Source organism: Chlorocebus sabaeus, chromosome 12, assembly GCF_047675955.1.
Source record: "Chlorocebus sabaeus isolate Y175 chromosome 12, mChlSab1.0.hap1, whole genome shotgun sequence".
NCBI lineage: Eukaryota > Metazoa > Chordata > Mammalia > Primates > Cercopithecidae > Chlorocebus > Chlorocebus sabaeus.
Genome location: NC_132915.1, coordinates 102831759 through 102855751, shown reverse-complemented (window position 1 = coordinate 102855751; position 23993 = coordinate 102831759). Strand labels below are relative to the sequence as shown.

Genomic DNA, 23993 nt, shown 5'->3' with positions numbered 1-23993 from the left:
AGCACCTTGTGGTGGGTAACAAAACTGCCCTGTATGGGCTGGGCTGCCTCAGAAAGGAAGCTTTTTTTTTTGAGACAGAGTTTCCGCTCTTGTTGCCCAGGCTGGAGTGCAGTGGCGCAATCTTGGTTCACCACAACCTTTGCCTTCCATGTTCAAGCAATTCTCCAGCCTCAGCCTCCTGAGTAGCTGGGATTACAGACACACACTACCACGCCCGGCTAATTTTTATTTTTAGTAAAAACAGGGTTTCGCCATGTTGGTCAGGCCGGTCTCAAACTCCTGACCTCGATCTGCCTGCCTTTGGCCTCCCAAAATGTTGGGATTACAGGCGTAAGCCACCATGCCTGGCCAGGAAACACTTTTTGTAGACTATCATGAAGCCTTTCCTAAGAAATGCTCTAACACAAAACCTGAACACATGGGGAGTGTAGTTGTCCATTCCCGACCAACTGAAGTTACAGTGGGTTGGGGGCCCAGGACCCGTTTTGCTAGCCATTCCAGTGCACAGCCAGGGTTCAGAACCAATTATACAACAAATAAACCTGACCACTCTCCTGGACTAAGGATTAGTCCTGGACTAATCCTTTGGTTCTGTGAAAGTGAGGTTCACGTCATCTGTTTAACTGTAAACTGTTATTCCAACCTTTTCTCTGAACTCAGGTGGCTTACAGTATTTGCTCTCTCACCTTGTCTCAAGTCTCATCTTCCCACAGTTCTGTTCCTTCTGACCAACTTTCTAGAGCCTGTGCTCATCACTCCCTTTTGTTTTAAGATGAACCTTGAAGCACGACCTGGGAGAGGATTCTGGGTACTGGAGTAAAGGGAGTTGGAAATGGTGGCCCAGAGAAATTGATTTCCCCTTTATGACTCATAGTTTTCGCCAGTGGTCTCTAGGTCAGTGCTTTTGTGTCGCCCCACGTTGGAGAACTGCCTTAAGTGGAAAGGACTACCTGGACCCCCTGAGTTAGGGAGAGGATTCTATTTCGGATACAGTGGCTTTTGCCTGTAATCCCAGAACTTTGGGAGGCTGTGGCAGGAGCATTCCTTGAGGTCAGGAATTAAGACCAGCCTGGGCAACATAGCCAGATACTTTCTCCAAAAAGCTAGCTGGGTGTGGTGGCTTGTGTGCCTGGCTATTTGTGATGCTGAGGTGGTAGGGTGCAGAAGTAGAGACTTCAGCAAGCTATGATTATACCACTGCACTCCGGCCTAGGCGAGAATGAGGGGCTGGCACAAAAGCGTTCCAGTGTCCTAGAAGGGACTGCACCAAGTCACCAAGGAAACAGTATATAAGACAGTAAGCAGGCCAAAGGCAAAAATCTGGATTGCTAATAGGGGAGGGGAGCACTACTGTTCTCCAGGAGAAAGGAGAATGAGGAGCCCGGGGCAGTTTATGACTCACCTGCCTCTGAGTCCAGCATGGCTGTCACACACCTGCCCGTTCTGGGTGCTTCCTATTCTCCATGGAAAGGGATGTGCCTCCCAATTCATTAGCAGCACACTCTACCCTCAACACGAGTAACCTCTGGGTGGGCTCTTTGTTGAGATGCAGTCTCGCTCTCGCCCAGGCTGGAGTGCAGTGTTATAATCTTGGCCCACTGCAACCTCTGCCTCCTGGGTTCAAGTGATTCTCCTGCTTCAGCCTCCTGAGTAGCTGGGATTACAGACACGTGCCACCATACCCCACAAGTTTTTGAATTTTTAGTGGAGATGGGGTTTCACCATGTTGGTCAGGCTGGTCTCAAACTCCTGACCTTGTGATCTGCCTGGGTGGGCTCTTTCTAACAGCAACAAGCTCTACAAAGGCTGGGCCTGGCAGTGCTTTTCTGAGTTTTGGAACATCAACGAATGTTCCCCACCTCAAGGAGATTCTGGTATTTCATAGTTGGCTCTAGAATCCGTTTTCTCACTTGTATTTGTATTTACACCTCCCCCTGCCCCAAATTTGATGGTTTTTCAATCATTTCTGGCCAATGCGCTGAGTTCTTTCACAACATTTCTCATTACTTCCAGGAGAAACTGCCAGCATTGCCCAAAGACTTGGCTTTGATGTAGGAGTCAAGTTCTTTTTTTTTTTTTTTTGAGACGGAGTCTCGCTCTGTCGCCCAGGCTGGAGTGCAGTGGCCGGATCTCAGCTCACTGCAAGCTCCGCCTCCCGGGTTCACGCCATTCTCCTGCCTCAGCCTCCCGAGTAGCTGGGACTACAGGCGCCCGCCACCTCGCCCGGCTAGGTTTTTTTTTGTATTTTTTTAGTAGAGACGGGGTTTCACCGTGTTAGCCAGGATGGTCTCGATCTCCTGACCTCGTGATCCGCCCGTCTTGGCCTCCCAAAGTGCTGGGATTACAAGCTTGAGCCACCGCGCCCGGCCAGGAGTCAAGTTCTTATACTCATTGATTTGGTCACTTACTCCGAATAAACTCAGGTTTCTGGAATGCTTACCAAATAAAGTGCTCTGGCCCACGGAATAAAGACAAACCTGCAACTGAATGGAGCCCTGGATCTTTGGATGCTTGCAGAAAGAAGGTGTTACAGAGCTGAGCGTCCATACACAGCATGTGAAATAGTGGCTATTTACTGAAGGTGTTTTTGCATGTGGCTCTGGGCTGCAGACTCTAAGTTAGATGTCTTCAGATGCTTTCGAGCCTTTAGCATTTCTCAGATCCTCACCCATCTGTCCTGAGTTGGCATGTCCGGGACTCTACTTCCACCATGTTCCCGGTTACTCTCCGGCGTGGAGTCTCTGATGTCTAATGAAGGCAGAGCTGCACCGGAAGGCCTTCCCACACTCGCTGCATTCATAGGGTTTCACGCCTGTGTGGATTCTCTGATGCTGACTAAGGGATGAGCTCTGGTTAAACGCTTTACCACACTCGTTACACTCATAAGGTTTTTCTCCGGTGTGGATTATGTGATGTCGAATGAGGGCTGAGCTCTCACTGAAGAATTTCCCACATTCGTTACATTTATATGGCTTCACCCCGGTGTGGGTCTTTTGGTGGATTATGAGATTCGTACTCTGGCTGAAGGCCTTCCCACACTCACTGCACTTGTAGGGTTTCTCCCCGGTGTGAGTCCTCTGATGGTTTGTGAGGTTTGCACTCTGGCTGAAGGCCTTCCCGCACGCAGCACATCTGTAGGGCTTCTCCCCGGTGTGAATCCTCTGGTGCTGAATGAACGCTGCGCAGTAACTGAAGGCCTTCCCACACTCGCTGCATGTGTAGGGCTTCTCCCCAGTGTGAGTCCTCTGGTGGTTCGTGAGGTTTGCGCTGTGACGGAAGGCCTTCCCACAGTCGCTGCATTCGTAGGGCTTCTCTCCGGTATGGATTCTCTGATGCTGAACAAGAGCTGAGCAGTCACTGAAGGCTTTCTCACATTCGCTGCATCTGTAGGGCTTTTCTCCGGTGTGAGTTCGCTGGTGTTTGGTGAGGTTGGCATTCTGGCTGAAGGCTCTTCCACATTCACTGCACTTGTAAGGTTTCTCTCCAGTGTGAATCCTCTGGTGCTGAATGAGAGAGGAGCTCTGGCTGAAGGCCTTCCCACACTCACTGCACTCATAGGGCTTCTCTCCAGTGTGGCTCTTCTGATGCTGAGAAAGGGAAGAACAGTAACTGAAGGCTTTGCCACATTCATTACATGCATACGGTTTCGCTCTGTGAGGTTTCGTGACTTCCGAGTTCTTGAAGCGCTTGGTGTGCGTCTCACGTTTGCGAGGTCTCGCTTCCACGGGCACTCTCTGTTGCGGAGAGAGGACTGGTCTCAGGCTGAAGCTTTTCTCAAGCTCACTGGTCCTGTGGTCTGAATCCCCAGGGGGCATCTCTACATGTGGGTCTTGGAATGATTCTTCAGAAAGGGCTTGCTCTGGTGGTGATTCAGATACAATCTTCCAGCCTGAAAAAAAAAATGAGAAAAGCTGTTGTGTTCCCTTGGTGGAAGGAAAACCAAAGGCTGAAGGAGTCTGGCCAAGCTCTTACACACACAGGTTTGATGACTCACCTCCTTTCATAAGAGTGTAATGGAGCCTACTACCTACTGAATTCAAAGCCATCATAATGTTGTAGTGCAACGCATGACTCACGTTTGTGGTGATGCTGGTGTAAAAAAATCTGTACTGCCAGTCATATGAAAGTACAGCATATACAATTATGCACTGTACATAATACTTAATAAACAACTATGTTACCAGTTTACATATTTACTATACTTTATACTTTTAATTGAGACAGAGTCTCACTCAGGCTGGAGGGCGGTGGCATAGTCACAGCTCACTGCAGCCTCAGCCTCCTGGGCTCCAGCGATCCTGCCACCTCAGTCTCCTGAATAGCTGGAACTACAGGAGCACACCACCATGCCTGGGTAATTTTGATATTTTGGACAGACAGGGTCTCCCCACATTGGCCAGGCTGGTCTCGAACTCCTGGACTCAAGTGACCCTCCCGCCTCGGCCTCCCAAAGTGCTGGGGATTAAAGGTGTGAGCCACCACACCCAGCCTATACTATGCTTTTAATAGTTATTTTACACTGTACTCCTTCCACTAAAAAAAAAAGTTATCTGTAAAATTGCCTCAGGCAGGTCCTTCAGGAGGTTTTCCAGAAGGTAATGTTATCTTAGAGATGACAGCTCCATGCTTGTTATTGCCCCTGAAGATCTTCCAGTTGGACAAGATATGGAGGTGTGGACAGTGATATGCATGATTCCATCAGGTCTGGGCTAATGTGTGAGTTTCTTAAGTTTTTAACAAGAGTTTAAAAACAAAAATAGTACTACACACACACACATACACAAACACACATTTTGAGACAGGATCTCACTGTTGCCCAGGCTGGAGCACAGTGGCACGATCATGGCTCACTGCAGCCTCGACCGCCTGGGCTCAAGTGATCCTCCCACCTCAGCCTCTGAGCAGCTGGTACTACAGGCCCGTGCTACCACATCCAGCTAGTTTTTGTATTTTTTGTTGAGATAGGGTTTTGCCAAGTGGTCTGGGCTGGTCTCAAACTCCTGGGCTCAAGCGATCCTCCCACCTCAGCCTCCCAAAGAAAAATGTGTAAAGTCAACTTAGTGTAGCCTTAGTGCACAGTATTTCTAGAGTCCATGCACAGCAATGCCCTCAGCCTTCACATCCACCCACCACTCACTCACTCACTCACCGAGTCCTGCAAGCTCCACTCATGGTAAGTGCCCTATACAGGTGCACCATTTGTTATCTTTTATACTGGATTTTTACCATACCTTTATTTTTTTTTTTGAGATGGAGTTTCGCTCTTGTTGCCCAGGCCGGAATGCAATGGTGTGATCTTGGCTCACTGCAGCCTCTGCCTCCCGAGTTCAAGCGATTCTCCTGCCACAGCCTCCCAAGCAGCTGGGATGACAGGCGTGCACCACCACGCCCGGCTAATTTTGTATTTTTAGTAGAGACAGGGTTTCACCACGTTGGCCAGGCTGATCTGGAACTCCTGACCTCAGGTGATCCACCCACCTCAGCCTCCCAAAGTGCTGGGATTACAGGCATGAGCCACCACGCCCAGCCTGATGTGGAGTTTCGCTCTTGTTGCCCAGGCTGGAGTGCAATGGTGTGATCTCAGCTCACTGCAACCCCCACCTCCTGGGTTCAAGCAATTCTCCTGTCTCAGCCTCCCAAGTAGCTGGGATTACAAGCATGCGCCACCATGCCCGGCTAATTTTGCATTTTTAGTAGAGACAGGGTTTCAACATGTTGGTCAGGCTGATCTCGAACTCCTGACCTCAGGTGACCCACCCACCTCGGCCTCCCAAAGTGCTGAGATTACAGGTATGAGCCACCACACCTGACCTTGAATTTCTATACACAGTCTTCAACCAGACTGCCTGGGTCCAAATCTGGGTTCCACCTCTTACGTGCTCTGTGATTTTGGAAAAACTGTGTAATCTTTTAAAACCTTGGATTTATCACCTGTGAAAGCAGCTCCCTCATACAATCACTGTGAGGATTAAATGAGTTAAGACACATAAAGGACCCAGAATGGTAGCTGAGACACAGTAAGTGCTATCTGCGTGGTTGTTACTCTGGACCTTCTCCTTATAAACCATCCTAAAGCATGAAGCAGGCTTCCCTCAGAACTGCAAGTGCACACCAATGCCCCCAGTCAACCAAGAGCACAGAGGCCCCCGTTGCAGGCTGAGAGCGTCTCCGTGTAACTTGGGAGTCCGATCATCTATGGGTTTGACAGTTTTTAAAAGCAGACCATCTATTTGCGTTAAAAAAAAAAAAAAAAAAAAAAAAAGAAGAGTCACAAGAAAAAACGCCAAGGGAAGAAGGGGCAATTCAGAGGACCACGTGATGCTCACAAACGGCCTGTCCCTCAGCTCACCTCTCTCGAGTGCTGGCTCCAGTAGAAGACTGATGACATCTCAGGCCTCACACACCCCAGACAGAGCTACTCATCTCCCTTTTAACCCAGCACCTTTGTTAATCTTCCTACTAACCCAACTGATCAGGCCAAAACCTAGGGTCATACTTAATGCCTCCTCCTCTACATCTCACATCCAATCCACCAGCAAGTCCTGTTGGCTTTAACACCAAAATATGTCCTGACCCCTCTCTTACAGGCCACCATCACCTCACATTCCCATGTCTGCAAGAGCCGCCTCCTAACTCACCTCCCTGCTCCCATGCCTGATCCCTGAATGTCCATTCTTCACACATACGCTGAATTCTTTTTCACCAGTGTCACTTGCCAAATGCTGAATTCTTTTAAAATAGAAATCTCATCCCTTGCCTGCGTCAAAACTCTTTAATGGCTTATTTTCTTAGGTGACTAAAACCCAAACGCCTTACCATGGTTCCAGTGTCCCCGCACAATCTGTCCCCCGCACACCACTCTTCCTCGTGTTTACTAAGCTCTGGCCACACAGGTTTTCTAATCCTTAAGCAAGCTCATTCCCACATCAAGGTCTCAACATACGCTGTGGCCCAGAATGTTCCTCTCCTAGGTCTCCTCCACACAGCTGGCTCATCCCCTTCCTTCAGATCCTGGCTCCAATGTCATCTCCAAAGAGTCTTTCCTCTTCATCGGCTCTCAAACAGCTCCCTCCCCTCTATTCCCAACTCAGCCTTGTGCCCCAGTCACTAATCCCTTGTACTGCTTTATTTTCTTCACACAACTCATCACCATAAAAAGTAGATTAGTTATTGTTTGCTCAGTTTATGTTCTTCACAAAGATGTAAGCAGAGACTATGTCCTCATCCCCGCTCAACAAAGGGGATACATTTTACCCATGGCAGCTAAAATGATGCCAGGTACATACCAAATGCTTAATGCACATTTGCTGATTGATGAATGATTCAATGAATCAGAATTAGTACAACTGGCCAGCAGGGTCTGGGAAAGTGTTAACACCCACCACAGAAGTCCCTAAAATGAGCAGCAGGGAGAATGGCACTTTCAACTCCTGGGTCTGCCACTTGGGAGGGGTAGGGTAGAATAACCCAGGGCCCAAACCCAGCTCTCAGCGGCACAGTGATGCCCAGGACATGCTGTGAGTTAGAGCAGAGGCCATGTTGAGCTCCTCTAATAGCCAGAGTGGAAACTTGCACCCGACGACTTCTGTTCACTATCATATAGCTTACATAACTCTTCAGTAGGCAACTTTTTTCATATATGTGTTAATTGGTGAAAGAAGACTTTATCATCTACTTTTTCATATATGGAAACATGACTACATAATTCAATGGTGTGCCTGGAATCCATGTAGTTAATTTTGAGTATATGTCTTTCATACTCAATGAGGTATTATAAGATATACGTGTATATGTGTGTGTGCGTGTGTATTTCACCCATAGTTCCTGGCTCATAACTCCCATAGCCACTGCTACAGTCTTTTTTTTTTTTTTTTTTTGAGACAGAGTCTCGCTTAGTCACCCAGGCTGGAGTGCAGTGGCACGATCTCGGCTCATCGCAGTCTCTGCCTCCCGGGTTCAAGCGATTCTTGTGCCTCAGCCTCCCAAGTAGCCGGGACTATAGGCTTGGGCCACCACACCCAGCTAATTTTTGTATTTTTAGTAGAGATGGGGTTTCCCCATGTTGGCCAGGCTGGTCTCAAACTCCTGTTCTCAGGTGATCTGCCCAATTCGGCCTCCCAAAGTGCTGGGATTACAGGTGTGAGCCACTGCGCCCGGCCATTGCTACAGTCTTCTGTTAAAACGTCAGAGCACTTTAGGCCTCAGAAACAGACTCTCTCTCTCTCTGACCTCCCCCTGCCCAAGCAGGACTCTAATCTGACTATGGGCCATATGACCCTCATTCCAGAGATCCTGCCCCATACCCCGGAGGAAGGAATGCTGCACCGAGGCCAAGAAGAATCTGCACAGAAAGGCTCTGCCGGGTATCCCCACTCAGTCTACTCATGTTCAATCAGGCCCTTTCTCTCCAATCTCATTACAACATGCTGTCCGTGCTTCAATCATGCCTATCCAATGAATCAAAGGCCCAGGCAGGCAGGGTTTGGAGAGCTTCCAGAGAGCTGAACACATAGAGGCTCCTGCAGGGCGGCTGTCCAGGGAAGGCATGAAAGCTCCCTGCACCTTCTCCACACCTCGTCCCATGCATCTCTTCATCTTCATCTTTTCTAAAATAAGTGCTTCCTCAAGTTCTGTGTCCTTTCTCTAACAAATCAATGTAATCCAAAGAGGGGTCGTGGGCACCCCAATCTGAAGCCAGTGTAGTTCTGGAGGCCTGGACTTGCGACTGCTGGGAAGGGGTAGGGGGCAACTTGTGGGACTGAGCCCTCAACCCATGGGATCTGATGCTATCTCCAGGTAGACGGTGTCTGCTACAAAATTAATTGCTTGCTTGGTGCGTGGGGGAAAACCCCACCCCTCTCTGCTCACAGAAGTCTCCTATGTTGACTCCTGCTGTGTATAAGGGCAGAGGTTGTGGTTTTCCGCTCAGGGGCACCCACACCCAGAGCTGCTTCTACTGCCCTACACTGCTGCCTCAGAGCACCTCCTTGACGGAAATACGCCTTTCCAACTCCTGTTTCTAATGATGTGGTGATTTTAACCTTTGGGACCACTGTACTGGGGTGAACAGTGTCCCACATCATGTCCACCTCAAAGTACAGAATGTGTCCGTGCTTGGAAACAAAGTCTTTGTAGATGTAATCAGGCTGAAATGAGGCCATACTGGATTAGGGTATATTAATGCCCTAAAAAGAAGGAAATCCGGACACAGGAGAATGCGACATGAAGACAGGGACAGAGATTGGAGTGATGCAGCTAAAAGTCAACGAACGCCGAAGATTGCTGGCAACCACCAGGAACTTGAAAGAGGCAAGGGAAGATCCTTCCCAAAGCCTGCAGAGGGAGCCCGGCCCCACTGACACCTCGGTTTAAGACCTCTAGCCTCCAGAACTGTGAGCGAATCAACTGCTATTGTTTTAGTCCACCCAATTTGTGGTTATTTTTTATGAGAGCCCAAAAAAACTAATACAGCAAGCTTTTCAGGGTCTTGAACCCCTCTGAGACTATCAGGAACACTCTTCCCAGAAAAATGTAGTTGTTCCCCTCACCACTAAACACTGCTCTCCATTTCTGAAGCTCCACAGAGGACTTCAGTCCTCTGTGTAGACTGTATAGAACAGAGAGATGCCCAGGCAGCGGGGGCCTTGGGAGAAGAAGGCAGCAGGGCCAGGGACGCTCCCTGCCACAGGCAGTGTCAACAAGCATGAGTGGTGCCGGGCATGCCACAAGGGTGAGGTAACATGCAACAGGCTGCTTAGAGGATGGTAAGATGGGAAGGAGAAGAGGCAGCTCCATGGAATCATGCAAAGAATGCTCCCGGGGCTTTGTGCCGATTGCCCTACCAGCAGCAATAACTTATAACTCAAGAAATAAAGCAACAAATAGACAGGTTGCATCTTATTTTTATTTATTTTTTTTAAGACAGAGTTTCACTCTTGTTGCCCAGGCTGGAGTGCAATGGCACAATCTCAGCTCATTGCAACCTCCGCCTCCCAGGTTCAACTGATTCTCCTGCCTCAGCCTCCTGGAGTAGCTGGCATTACATGCATCCGCCACCATGCCCAGCTAATTTTTTTGTATTTTTAGTTGAGACGGGGTTTCACCGTGTTGGCCAGGCTGGTCTTGAACTCCTAACCTCAGGTGATCCACCTGCCTCGGCCTCCCCGAGTGCTGGGATTACAGGCGTAAGCCACGGTGCCCGGCCCAGGCTGCATCTTTAGAAACATGTCAAATGTTGTCACCTCAAACTGGTTTAATTCATTTGTATCTTTGATGCCTTAAGTCTCAAACATCAAAAGTGACTGGGTCCCCAGGGAAAAACTGCTGAGGCCCTGCCAGAGGTGGCACCAGGGCAGAGGCTGAGAGAGATGAGGGGAGAGAGCTGCTGTACATGGGTGGTAAGAGAGATGCAGTGGAAACTATGGTCTCCTTTCCTTCTGTTTTCCCTGAGTTTCTTAGTATCGGCCCTTTGGAAAATTCTGGCATGGCCACGCAGTAAGAAAGGAGGAGCAGAATGAATTAAGAGGCCAGATAGGGTGGCAGCAGGAAGCTGTAACACCCAGTGGCATGCGTAAAGCTGGCACCTAGGATCCTCAGTGAGGGAGACCCCAAGCAAGGAATGTGCCAGCAAAGATGACTCTTGCTTCCCAACAAGTAAGGATACTCTTTGGAGGCCAGGGACATCACACGTGCCCCCAAACACCTCCTAGCCCTGGGAGCCTCCGTAAGGATGAGGTGAGGAAGAGTGTGTTTTAGAGGCAGACAGAGCTTGCTTCAAATCCCAGCCTTGCCACTATCTAGCTGTGAAGCTTTGAACCAGTGAGCCAGCCTCTCTCAGCACCATTTCCTCATCTGTAGAATGGGGTGATAGTGCCTACCTCACAATTGTTATGATAATCAAATGCACTCATGTGTGATTTAAAGGGGCTTTTGCTCCCAAGACTCCCATTGGCTAAGTGCTTGCTCACATACCTGGAGAGGGACTTCGCACGTCTTTGCCCTCCAGCATCCATGTGCCTTCCCTTTGTTCCAACTGGGAGTTCATGCCAGGCTGGGAAACTGGAAGTCCTATTCAACGGGAAAAACAGGCTTTAGAAATTGTAAGTAAGTATGAACAGCCACCCAGAACTCAGGGGAGAGCAAGCAGCCCAGTCGGATTGTTCATTTCATTCAGACGGCAAATACTTATTGAGCACTTACTTGGTGCCTGCACCAGGGGCTACAGCAGTACATAAAAGATATGATGCCAAAGTCTTTTTAAACGTCCTTTTAATTTGAGAGACAGGGTCTCACTGTGTTCCTCAGGCTGGTCTCAAGTGACTGTTCCGCCTTGGCCTCCCAAAATGCTGGGATTGCAGGTGAGAGTCACCTCACCCGGCCATGCCAAGGCTGTATAAAACATTTCTGGAAGGAGCTAGGAAACAGCCTCAAGGAGGGGTCAAGCCAGGGACCTAAAGCTAAACTCACAAGTTCCCAATTTAGGAAGATGGAAGGAAAAAGAAAAAAAAAAAAAAAGGAAGATGGAAACTTACTGAACATAGAGGAAATGACCTGAGGGTTACCCCATTCCTCCTGGGAAATGAGAGAATGGGGAGGTGCAGCCTTGGGGAAAGCAAAGGGAAACTGCCTATTTGCCAAGTGGGCATGCAGAGACCTTCCCCAAGAGAACAAAAGGAATAGACACCATCGCTCTGGTGCATCACAGCTGTCAGAAAGCCCTACAAACTGGAAAGCAAGTGCCATGGATTTTCAGAATTGAGTGAATCGAAATCTTAAACCATTTCCTTACCTAGTAGGACAAGGTTCCTGGACTTTTCTGGTATCCCCTCCTTGTACCTCTCCCTTGGAGTAGACACGAGGCACCTCCACCCTTCTCGTGCAAAAGCTACTGTCACACTGCTGAAGAATGTGGATCCCTGAAAAAACAAGCACATTTCATCTTGCCAGTGGCCTTAGGATCTAGGGTGATGGGGTGGTTAACGTTGGCGGTTTTACGGGAGCTGGAAAAGTCTTCGAAAAAATTCAGGTCTCTGGGTAGTTGAAGAAAGTGGCCGGCTGCAGTGGCTCACACCTGTAATCCCAGCACCTTGGGAGGCCAGGAGGCGAGGCAGGTGGGTCACTTGAGGCTAGGAGTTCAAGACCAGCCTGGCCAATATGGTGAAACCCTGTCTCTAATAAAAATACAAAAATTAGTTGGGTGTGGTGGCAGGTGCCTGTAAGTCCCAGTTTCTCAGGAGGCTGAGGCAGGAGAATTGCTTGAACCCGGGAGGCAGAGCTTGCAGTGAGCTGAGATCGTGCCACTGCACTCCAGCCTGTGTGACACAGCGAGACTCCATCTCAAAAAAAAGAGAAAGCCTTTATTGATCACCAGCACTGCAGTGCCTAACACTAAGATAATCTGACATATACACACATACACACACTCACACACAACACTATCTCTTGTCTTCACACATTTATAATTCTAGTAGACTTTATGTATAAATAAAGTGTGTGTGTGTGTGCGCGCGTGTGAAGTAACTGGGCAAAAATTAATGGGTGCTTGGGACTTGAAGAGATAATACAGAAAGAGAAAAATTAGAATGTGAGTTGATACAGTGAAGAGTCAGGTGCAAATTATCAGAGAAATGTGAAAGATGAATTTTCAGAACATTTAACAAATATTTCTGTGAACACAGATATCACCCAGTACAACACGAGAGCCAAGTATGCACACAATCAAATGTAGCACGAGTCAAAGAAACAGACTAGTTGCCAGGAGAACAGAAAGGCGGGGAGGAAGGACCACAGAGTGAAGGCAATTACTGAGCTAGCCTTGAAGGAGAAGGTTTCCGGATGGAGCAAGAGAAGGTTATCCAAGGCAGGAGAGGCACCATGAGCAGAAGCATGGAGGCAAGACAGTCCTTGTGTGTTTAGGAAATGGCAGGCAGTTTGGGTGGGGGGATGAAGCGTGGCAGAAAGGTTGTTGAGGTCAGAATGTAAAAAGCCTTGAATCACTTGATAAATGTGATGCTTTTATCCCTCAGGCAACAGGGAGCCGCTGGAAGGCAACTGTGTCTTGAGATGGAGGCATGGAGAGGTGGTTTTAAGAACTCCAACAGTGTCAGTGTCAAGTTGAGAGAGGATCCTGCTTGAGGAGAGGGACTAGAAGCAAAGCCAGAAATGAACTTTGTGAGAGAAGAGTTGAGAATGCATCAAAGATGTTTCCTGCTTGGAAGACCAGACAGATGACAGTGTCATCACAAAGAAAAGAAACATGGGAAGAAGGGGTCTGTTAGCAAGGGAACTAGTTTGTTTTGGGGCCCACAGAGTTTAAGGTGGCCATAGGAAATCCAGGTGCAGATGTTCTATCACAGGTGAAAACATGGATCTGGAGTTAGGAGACTCTGGGCAGGAGCTATAAGGCATGCAGGTCAGGTGAAGCTGTTCACATAACAAAGCGGCACCTACTCCATGTAATGCATCCTCTGCTAGGTACAGGGCGTGGGGGCAGGGGTAGCCAGATGGAAAGCGAAGAAACGAATCAGGAAATAACACAGTATTAACCTAACGCAGAAATCGTCTCCTGGCCAGGCCTCACAGGAACCTCAAACTCAACAAAACGCAACAGAGACACCCATCTTCACCTGCTGTTCCTCGTCTGTTCCTAGCTCAGGCAGTGGGGCCTTTGTTCACCTAGTTGGCCAAGCCAGGAACCTGGGTGTTATCCTCTCCTTTCGTGCAGCATCAATCCCTATTGATTCTTCCTCCTAATATCATGAGAATTCACCCATTTATTTCTACTCCCCTACCACTGCCTTGCAAACCAGCAATAATTTCCATATGGGAACCAGTCTCCGGGCCTCTGATTTTACCTGCTCTTCCAATCCATTCATCACACCGAGAGGTTCTTTCAGTGGAACAAAGAGGGTCACCTTTTAAAATGAAGAAATATTTATGCAGGTGGATCACCTGAGGTCAGGAGTTCGAGACCACCCTGGCCAACATGGTGAAACCCCATCTCTATTAAAAATATAAAAATATAAAAAACTAAAAAATATTTAAAATCTTTGTGTAACTTTAAAATAATCAAGAAAGTAACATCCATTATAAAGATATAAAGTCACAAACCAAATAACAAAGAAATATATAATACGTAAAGAAAAAGCTGCAGGAAATGCAAAGAGAAATTTAGAGTATTAGGATTTTGAGAGATGTTAAAGTAACTCAGTCATTGACAGCCCAAAGTGAATAAACAACAAAAAGAATAAAGACATGGAAGATGCAACAATTTAATAAGGTTGAGCTGACAGAGCTATCAAACGCTATATCCTGCAATCAGACTGCACTGGCATTTTGTGTTGACAAGAGACACAAACTCCATCCTCATAAAGCACAGACCAGCCACATAGGCAGATAAAGAAATCATAATTTTGGAATATCTAAAAAAAATAAATACACAGCCAAAAACTTTCAACGTAAACAAGGAAGGAAGAAGGGGAGTTAAGGATTCAACTCAAGAAGTTAAAAAATGAATTTTTTTTTTTTTTTTTGAGACGGAGTCTTGCTCTGTCGCCCAGGCTGGAGTGCAGTGGCGCGATCTCGGCTCACTACAAGCTCCGCCCCCTGGGTTTACGCCATTCTCCTGCCTCAGCCTCCTGTTTAGCGGGGACTATAGGTGCCCGCCACCACGCCCGGCTAATTTTTTTTGTTTTTTGTATTTTTAGTAGAGACGGGGTTTCACCGTGTTAGCCAGGATGGTCTCGATCTCCTGACCTCGTGATCCGCCTGTCTCGGCCTCCCAAAGTGCTGGGATTACAGGCGTGAGCCACCGCGCCCGGCCAAAAAATGAATTTTAAAATAAACCTGAGGAAAGCAGAAGCAAAAGATTAATAAAGAAAAAATATATTAATAAAGAGCAGAACTGACAAGGAAATCCAAGAGCAAATTTTAAAAACGAAAATAAAAAGCTAATTACCTAGTCAAGAAAAAAGGACAGTTCCTACTCTCATAGGACTATGTGAAAGAAACAGTGTGTTAGAGAGCAGGGCACTGGCACAAAAACAGACACACGGACCCAGAAAGGAGAACCCGGAAATAAGGCCGCACACCTCTAACCACCTGATCTTCAACAAAGTCGACAGAAACAAGCAACGGGGAAAAGACTCCCTACTCAGTCAGTGGTGCTGGGATAGCTGGCTAGCCATATGTAGAAGAGTGAAACTGGGCCCCTACCTTTCACCGTCTACAAAAATTAACTCAAGATGGATTAAAGATTTAAATGTGAAACCTTCAACTATAAAAACCATACAAGAAAACCAAGGAAATAACCTTCTTGACCTTGGCTCTGGCAAAGAATTCTTGGCTTAAGTCTTCAAAAGCAGTTGCAACAAAAATGAAAACTGACAAGTGAGACCTTACTAAAGAGCTTCTATACAGCAAAAGAAAACTATTAGGGCCAGACGCAGTGGCTCACACTTGTAATCTTAGCACTTTGGAAGGCCAAGGCAGGATGATCACCTGAGGTTAGGAGTTCGAGACCAGACTAGCCAAAAAAGTAAAACCCAGTCTCTACTAAAAATACAAAAATTAGCCGGGTCTGGTGGTAATCCCAGCTACTTAGGAGGCTGAGGCATGAGGATCGCTTGAGCCTGGTGGGTGGAAGTTGCAGTGAGCTGAGATTGTGCCACTGCACTCCAGACTGGGTGACAAAGTGAGACTCTGTCTCTAAAAAAAAAAAAAAAAAAACAACTATCAACAGACTCAACACACAACTGAAAGAATGGGAAAAGAGATTCAAAAATTTGTATCTGACAAAGGTCTAATCTCCAGAATCTATAGAACTTAAAGCAACAAGCAAAAAACACGTTAAAAAGCAGGAAAAGACATGAGCAGACACACTTAAAAGACATACAAGTGGCCGGGCGCGGTGGCTCAAGCCTGTAATCCCAGCACTTTGGGAGGCCGAGACGGGCGGATCACGAGGTCAGGAGATCAAGACCATCCTGGCTAACACGGTGAAACCCCGTCTCTACTAAAAAAATACAAAAAACTAGCCGGGCGCGGTGGCGGGCGCTTGTAGTCCCAGCTACTCGGGAAGGCTGAGGCAGGAGAATGGCGTAAACCCGGGAGGCGGAGCTTGCAGTGAGCTGAGATCCGGCCACTGCACTCCAGCCTGGGCGACAGAGCGAGACTCCGTCTCAAAAAAAAAAAAAAAAAGACATACAAGTGGCCAACAAACAGATGAAAAAATGCTCATCATCACTAACCACCAGAGAAATGTAAATTAAAACCATGATGAGATATTCTGTCACACCAGAAATAATGGCTAATATGAAAAAGTAAAAATGTAACAGATGCCGGTGAGGCTGCAGAGAAAAGGGAAAGGTTGTAACTGCTGATGGGAAAGTTAACTAAATTAGTTCAGTCACTCCAGAAAAACAGTTTGGATAGTTCTCAAAAAACTTAAAACAGAGCTACCATTTGACCCGGCAATCCCATTAACTGTGTAAATACTCAAAGGAAAAGAAGTCATTCTACCAAAAGATGCATGCACGCGCATGTGCCTCATCGTGCTGTTCACAAGAGCCGAGACATGGAGTCAACCCAGGTGCCCACCAGTGCTGGTCTAGATAAAGAAAATTCCACATGTGGAATAGGAAATACATGTGGAATACAATGCAGCCATAAAAAATGAAGTCATGTCCTTTGCAGTGACATGGATGCATCTGGAGTCCATTACCTTAAGTGAATTAATACAGGAATAGAAAACCAAATACTGCATGTTATCATTGATAAGTGGGGAAGCTAAACACTGAGTATATATGGACACAAGACGGGAACAAAAACCACTGGGGACTACTAGAGGGAGGAGAGAGAAAAGGGGGCATCAGCTAAAAAACTACCTATGGGGTACTATGCTCCCTACCTGAGTGATGGTATCATCTGTACCCCAAACCCTGGCATCAAAGAATACAACCATTTAACAAGCCTGCACACATACCCCTGCATCTAAACTAGTAAGGTGAAATTATTTAAGAAAAAAAAAAAGAATGTGTTAGAAATGATTTGGTAAAATATGCAGTGAAATGGGAGAATATTCATCGAATTCTGCTAAGTGAAACAGAAACATGACAGAGCAGAATAAACCCACTTTGAGAATATGAGCTGGGCACAGTGGCTCAAGCCTATAGTTCCAGCACTTTGGGAGGCTGAGGTGGGTGGATCACTTGAGGTCAGGAGTTCCAGGTCAGCCTGGTCAACATGGTGAAACCCTATCTCTACTAAAAATACAAAAATTAGCCAGGTGTGGTAGGGCACACCTGTAATCCCAGCTACTTGGGAGGCCAAGGCAGGAGAATTGCTTGAACCTGGGAGGTGGAGGTTTCAGTGAGCCAAGATTGCACCACTGCACTCCAGCCTGGGCGACAGAGCAAGACTCAAAAAAAAAAAAAAAAAAAAAAAAAGAAAGAAAGAAAGAAAAGAGAATATGAGAATATGATGGAAAGGACACAAATCAAAATGTTAGATGCTGTCTTTTTGTGGGATTAAGAGTGATTTTTAACTTTTTATGTTTTCTCTATTTTCCAGGTTTTCTGTGGTGAACATTAATTACTTTGTTCATTGCAGAAAACTTGTAAAAAACAAAACAAAACAAAACCAACAAGTGGGTGATCGGGTGGGATGGCCCACACCCGTAATCCTAGCACTTTGGGAGGCCAAGGCTGGAGGATGGCTTCAGTTCAGGAGTTCAAGACCAGACGTGGCAACATGGCAAAACCCTGACTCTACAAAACTTAAAAAAAAAAGTAGCTGGGCATGGTGGCACGAGCCTGTGGTCCCAGCTACTTGGGAGGCTGAGGTGGGAGGATCGCTTGAGCTCAGGAGGCCAAGGCTGCAGTGAGTCGTGATGGCACCACTGCACTGTACCCTAGGTGACAGACTGAGGCCTTGTCTCAAAAAAAAAAAATAAAACAGGCCAGGCGCGGTGGCTCACAGCTGTAATCCCAGCACTTTGATAGGCCGAGGCAGGCAGATCACTTGAGGTCAGGAGCTCGAGACCAGCCTGGCCAACATGGTGAAACCCCATCTCTACTAAAAATACAAAAAAATTAGCTGGGTGTGGTGGTGCATGCCTGTAATCCCAGCTAACCGGGAGCTGAGGCAAGAGAATCGCTTGAACCCAGGAGGTGGAGGGTACAGTGAGCCGAGATCATGCCGCTGCACTCCAGCCTGGGCAACAGAGTGAGACTCAGTCTCAAAAAAGAAAGAAAGAAAGAAAACAAACAAATGACAACCAAAAACAAGCCAACCCTACCATTAATATTAGGGGGGAAGAAAAGGATGCCTTCCAAAGTTAATTTCCTACTTACCCGGGGCCCAGCTGTGAGGAGACCAGCAGCCATTCCTTCCTCTCCTGTGTTTTCCTCTTGGGGAAGGGCAGGGTCTGGGGAAGGCAGTACTAAAGAAAGAGAAGAAAACGAATAAGGTTAAAAGCAGTTTAGGAAGTCACCAATTCTCACTGTGAAGAGGGGACATAGCAGGTACCAGGGCACGTGGGCTGAATCTGCAGACCTGCAGTGTGATGTAAATTTCTCCATTCCCTCCTACGTCAGAAATTCCATCAACTCAGGCATTAAAGTGTTAACAGACTCACAAGTATCCATGACCCGCCACTCAGCAGCAGTGTGAAAATCATATAACCTAAGTCTCATTTTTCTCATCTGCAAAATGGGGATGATAATCCCTTGTAAGGTTGCTGTGGAGATTAAAGGAACATACAGACAAAGCACTTGGCAAATGCCCAGCATTTAAGTATACAGCTTAAAGAGATCATCTATTACTTAGTTCTTTGAAGAAAGTGGCTCTGCAAATTTAAGGCATTTGCTTAAATGAAGAGGTCTGGGCAGAGAGTCTCACGTCACACCATATATAAAAATTAACTCAAAAAGAGATCAGAGACCTAAAGTTAAGTAGTAAAACTCTCGGCTGGGTGCAGTGGCTCACGCCTGTAATCCCAGCACTTTGGGAGGCTGATGTGGTGGACTGCTTGAGCCCAGGAGTTCGAGACCAGCCTGGGAAACATGGCGAGACCCCATCTCTATTAAAAATACAAAAATTAGCCACGCGTGGTAGTGCATGCCTATAGCCCTAGCTACTTGGGGGGCTGAGGTGAGAGGATCGCTTGAGCCAGGGAGGTCGAGGCTGTAGCAAGCTGTGATCACACCACCGCACTCTAGCCTGGTTGACAGAGACACTATTTAAAAAAAAAAAAAAAAAGGGTAGAACTCTTGGAAGAAAACCATACATCTTTGAGAGTTTGGATTAGGCAATGAGTTCTTACATATGACACCAAAAGCACAAGCAGCAAAAGAAAAAATAGATAAGTTGGATTTCTTCAAAATTAAAAACTCTGTGCTCCAACAGGCCCTGTCAAGAAAGAGGCTGGAGCCCAAGAGTTCGAGATCAGCCTGGGCAAACATAGTGAAACCCTGTCTCTCCTAAAAATACAAAAATTAGCCATGGTAGTGCACGCCTGCAGGCCCAGCTACCTGGGGGGCTGAGGTGGAAAGGCAGCTTGAGCCCAGGAGGCAGAGGTTGCAGTGACCCGAGATCACACCATTACGCTCCAGCCTGGACAACAAAGCAAGACTCTCCCTCAAAAAAAGAAAAAAAAAAAATTTAGTTATTGACTGGGTACAGTAGCTCACACTTCTAATCCCAGCACTTTGGGAGGCCGAAATGCTGGCTTAGCACATCACTTTCTGTGTGTGGTTTTTTTTTTTTGGAGACGGAGTTTCCCTCTTGTTGCCCAGGCTGGAGTGCAATGGCACAATCTCGGCTCACTGCAACCTCCAACTCCCGAGTTCAAGCGATTCTCCTACCTCAGCCTCCCGAGTAGCTGGGATTACAGGCATGCACCACCACGCCCGGCTAATTTTTTTTTTTTTTTTAAGTAGATGGGGTTTCACCACGTTGGCCAGGCTGGTCTTGAACTCCTGACCTTAAGTGATCTGCTTGCCTAGGCCTCCCAAAGTGCTAGGATTACAGGTGTGAGCCACTGCGTCTGGCCCTACTAAATTCTTAAATGGGCAAAAGATTTGAATAGCTATTTCTCCAAGCAAGAGATACAAATAGCCACTCCACACATGAAACTGAACATCATTCGTCATTGGTGAAAAGCAAATGAAAACCACAGTGAGAGAACATATCACACCTACTAACATGACTATAATAAACAAGATGGAGAATAACAACTGTTTTTTTTTTTTTTTTTTTTTTTGAGAGGGAGTCTGAGTCTGGCTCTGTGGCCCAGGCTGGGGTGCAGTGGCCGGATCTCAGCTCACTGCAAGCTCCGCCTCCCGGGTTTACGCCATTCTCCTGCCTCAGCCTCCCGAGTAGCTGGGACTACAGGCGCCTGCCACCTCGCCCAGCTAGTTTTTTTGTATTTTTTAGTAGAGACGGGGTTTCACCATGTTAGCCAGGTTGGTCTCGATCTCCTGACCTCGTGATCCGCCCGTCTCGACCTCCCAAAGTGCTGGGATTACAGGCTTGAGCCACCGCACCCGGCCAGAATAACAACTGTTGATGAGGATGTGAGGAAACTGGAAACCTCATACACTGCTGAGAATAGAAAATGATGCCGCCGCAGTGGAAAAAGTTCAGCAGTTCCTATGAAAGTTAAACAGGGTTGTATGACACAGTAATTCCACTTCTAGGTATATGCCCAAGAGAAATAAAACATACACACACAAAACTTCACTGAAGAATGGATACACAAAATGTGAACTCTCCGTACAATGGAGTATTATTCTACCATAAAAAGGGATGAAGTACTGACACATGGTATAACCTGGATGAACCCTGAAAATGATGTGCTAAGCGAGACGCAAAAGGTCACATATTGGCGAGGCGCAGTGGCTCACGCCCGTAATCCCCGCACTCTGGAAGGCCAAGGCAGGTGGATTGCCTGAGTTCAGGAGTTCAAGACCAGCCTGGCCAACATAGTGAAATCCTGTCTCTACTAAAAATACAAAAAATTAGCTGGGTGTGGTGACAGGTGCCTGTAATCCAACTACTCGGGAGGCTGAGGCAGGAGAATCACTTGAACCCGGCAGGCGGAGGCTGCAGTGAGCCGAGACTGCACCATTGCACTCCAGCCTGGGCAACAAGAGCAAAACTCCGTCTCAAAAAACAAAACAAAACAAAACAAAAAAGTCACATATTATGAGTCCACTTATTTAAAATGTTCTAGGCAAATCCATAGTGACAGAAAGTAGATTAGTGGTTGCCAGGAACTTGTGGAGAAATGAGGGACTGGGGAGTGACTGCTAAAGGCTACAGGGTTTCTTCTTCAGTTAACAAAAATGTTCTGGAATTAAATAGTGATGGCTGCAAGACTGTGAAAATACTAAAAATCACCAAATCGTTCACTTTAAAAGGATGAATATTACGGTATGTGAATGATATCTGAATAAAACAAATAAATAGATCTGGATTCCGATCTCAGGACAGACCTTTTGTTACTGAGAGTTATCTAACCTGGCAGCACTTCCTTTCCTTTTTTGTAGTATGGGGAAGATGATGACCATCTGCTCTGCTTTCCCAGGTCTCTAGGGAAGATAAAACAAAATGCTGGATGTGAAATCGCACTCTTTACTCCTCAAGTGCAAGACCAAATATAAGGACCTCTTGGCCAGGAGCAGAGGCTCACGCCTGTAATCCCAGCACTTTGGGAGGCCGAAGCCAGTGGATCAGTTGAGGTCGGGAGTTTGAGACCAGCTTGGCCAACATGGTGAAACCCCATCTCTACTACAAATACAAAAATTAGCTGGACGTGGTGTCGGGCACCTGGAGTCCCATCTACTCAGGAGGCTGAGGCAGGAGAATCGCTTGAACCTGGGAGGCGGACGTTGCAGTCAGCCGAGATTGCGCCACTGCACTCCAGCCTCAGCGACAGAGCGAGACTCCGTCTCAAAAACAAAACAAATCAAAAACAAATATAAGGACCTCTTGATCTTGGAGACAGCACCAAATTCTGGATGTAAAATTGCATTTGTAGAGTAACAGACCAAATACAGTTGATCTAGGGGGTGAACAGCACAGGTGTTGGTGGTTAAGACTTAAAAGAGGTTGCCTGCTTACGCATTTGTTCTGTACCACATTCAGGGTGCTTTCAAAAGTGTTATTTCGTTTGAGGATTACAATTCTCAGAGGTAAACAAAGTAGTTAATGTTATTTTGTCCTTTCTTCCATGGAGAAATACAGGTTAAGAGACCTGGCTGGTACCCCACAGCTTTCACAAGAACCTGTGCCTTCTAACTGCAAATGCCCCCGTCCTCCACAACTTCACAATCCTACTGGGCTGGCCTGTCCTCAAACTTTCCAAGCCAGGCATCCCTGGCGGCTTCGAGAAGGGCTAGAAGAAGAAAAGCGACAAAGGAGTCCTCAGGAACCCGCTTCTCCCTACTCTCCACTGTCATTGGTCCATCAGGCAGACTGGGGTACGTGGTACAATACTCAGAAATCACGCAGGTATGAGGTCCTTAAACTTTTTTGACCCCCGAATTCTTTACTCAAAAAAGGATTGGAGGGGCACATGTTCTCAGGATCTCCTGGGGCTGTGTCACGGGCAAAGAAAGAAAAAAGGATTGTCTCCAACTACCTGTAAGAGAGATAAAAAGAGTTCTGATCCGGCTCACACAGCGGCAGTCGTGGGCAAACGAAGCAGCAGCCGATCTCTTGACGATCGCTCCCTCTACCACTCCTCACCTTCCTCCAGCATTTGAGTTCCACCTCGCGCCACAGCCTCCCAGCAGTTCTCTGGAAGTCAGGGTCTATCTAGAGCAGCCCCCACCCCGTTCTGCAGGGCTGCTCCGACGGCTCCCAGGCTGGACTCTTCCTCTCCAGCCACTCCCCGTAGACGCACGGTTTGATCCTGCGGTGCTGGGTCGCGGGAGATCGGACTGGGCCTGCCCAGCTGGGTATTCCACTCCGTCTCCCGAGTCACAGGTGCCGGCCTCAACCAGAACCCGGTGAAAAAGCCGCCGCTGCCTTTCCGAAAACGACTGGCAACTGGCAACTGGCAACAATCGACCCGCAACCGCTGGAGCTCAAGAACCGCTGTGCAGGTACTGCCCAATACCAGGTCCCGGCTCCGGCGCCAGAGGGACGCGCCTGAGTGGCGCCACTTCCGGTCATGCGCACACGCCCCGCGGCGGCCTCACCGGATTCCATTTCCCAGAAGTCGCCGCGGGGCTCTGTTTCTGGCCAGTCTCTTTCATTCCTGCCGCCAGGTTTGTGATACACACGCGCTCAGGGATTGTACTTCCCAGAGACGCTTCCGCCTGTGCTTGCTCCCAGAATATATTATCCGTCGTGCTTTTTTGTTGCATACGTCTTTAAAGTCCAGCAGAATCCAACGGTACCGAGCTTCGGAGACAGGAAGCGACTTAGCCGCGAGGGATCCTGGGAACGCTGGGTTTACGCAGGCGCCTGTGGTAGCTGGCTCTAGGCACCGGGTTTCTCCTCCGCGGTTCGCTGCGCGCGGTACGCCTGTCCCTGCTTGGCCTTCCATTCAGGGCAGTCCCCAGCCACCCTCAGGGTCCTCTTGAGCCGTACTAAAAGTTTGGGAAGACTAAAGGAAACGATATGTCCCTCAGTCTGAACAGGACAGCCGTGGGTGGGTGGCCTGGGGCCCTCGAAGTATGAAAACCTGTGGGCCGGAGGGATCCGCTTCAGTCGTTTCAGGGGCAGTGTTTGATCAGCGCTTTTGCGGGAGGAGGTTCCTGAATACTGTGTCCCTTAAGGGCTTCCCTGCTGTAGGCTGGGGATGTTTCAATGGGCTTTCCCTCGAGCCCATTGGAAATCACTTCTCAAGCAATTTTCCGATGATCAACTCCTTTTCATAGGCATTTTGTCCTTAAGGGGAGGGGACTGGGTTACTCAGGAAAGAAGTGAGTGTGGGGATTCTAAGGCCCCTTTTCATTTTGTCTTGTCTCTGTTCCTTTCAATCA

General features: G+C 47.6%; 1 protein-coding gene across 4 annotated transcripts; it reads right to left on the bottom strand.

Moving 5' to 3' along the window:
- Positions 1-30: 30 nt before the first annotated feature.
- ZNF79 (zinc finger protein 79) lies at positions 31-23409 on the bottom strand. Of its 4 annotated transcripts, XM_037994023.2 has the most exons (6): positions 22643-22817; positions 21520-21590; positions 18351-18439; positions 11789-11915; positions 10972-11067; positions 31-3889 (listed from the first exon to the last, which is right to left on the bottom strand). In XM_037994023.2, exons 3-6 carry the CDS (start codon positions 18381-18383, stop codon positions 2721-2723), a joined length of 1425 nt encoding a protein of 474 aa, XP_037849951.2. In that variant the 5' UTR covers positions 18384-18439; positions 21520-21590; positions 22643-22817; the 3' UTR covers positions 31-2720. The 4 variants fall into 4 exon arrangements, with proteins under 4 accessions (XP_037849951.2, XP_008004359.3, XP_008004358.3 ...); XM_008006168.3 differs by lacking the exon at positions 21520-21590 and having other exon boundaries at positions 22643-23409; XM_008006167.3 differs by lacking the exon at positions 21520-21590 and having other exon boundaries at positions 22750-23409.
- Between the last annotated feature and the right edge of the window lie 584 nt (positions 23410-23993).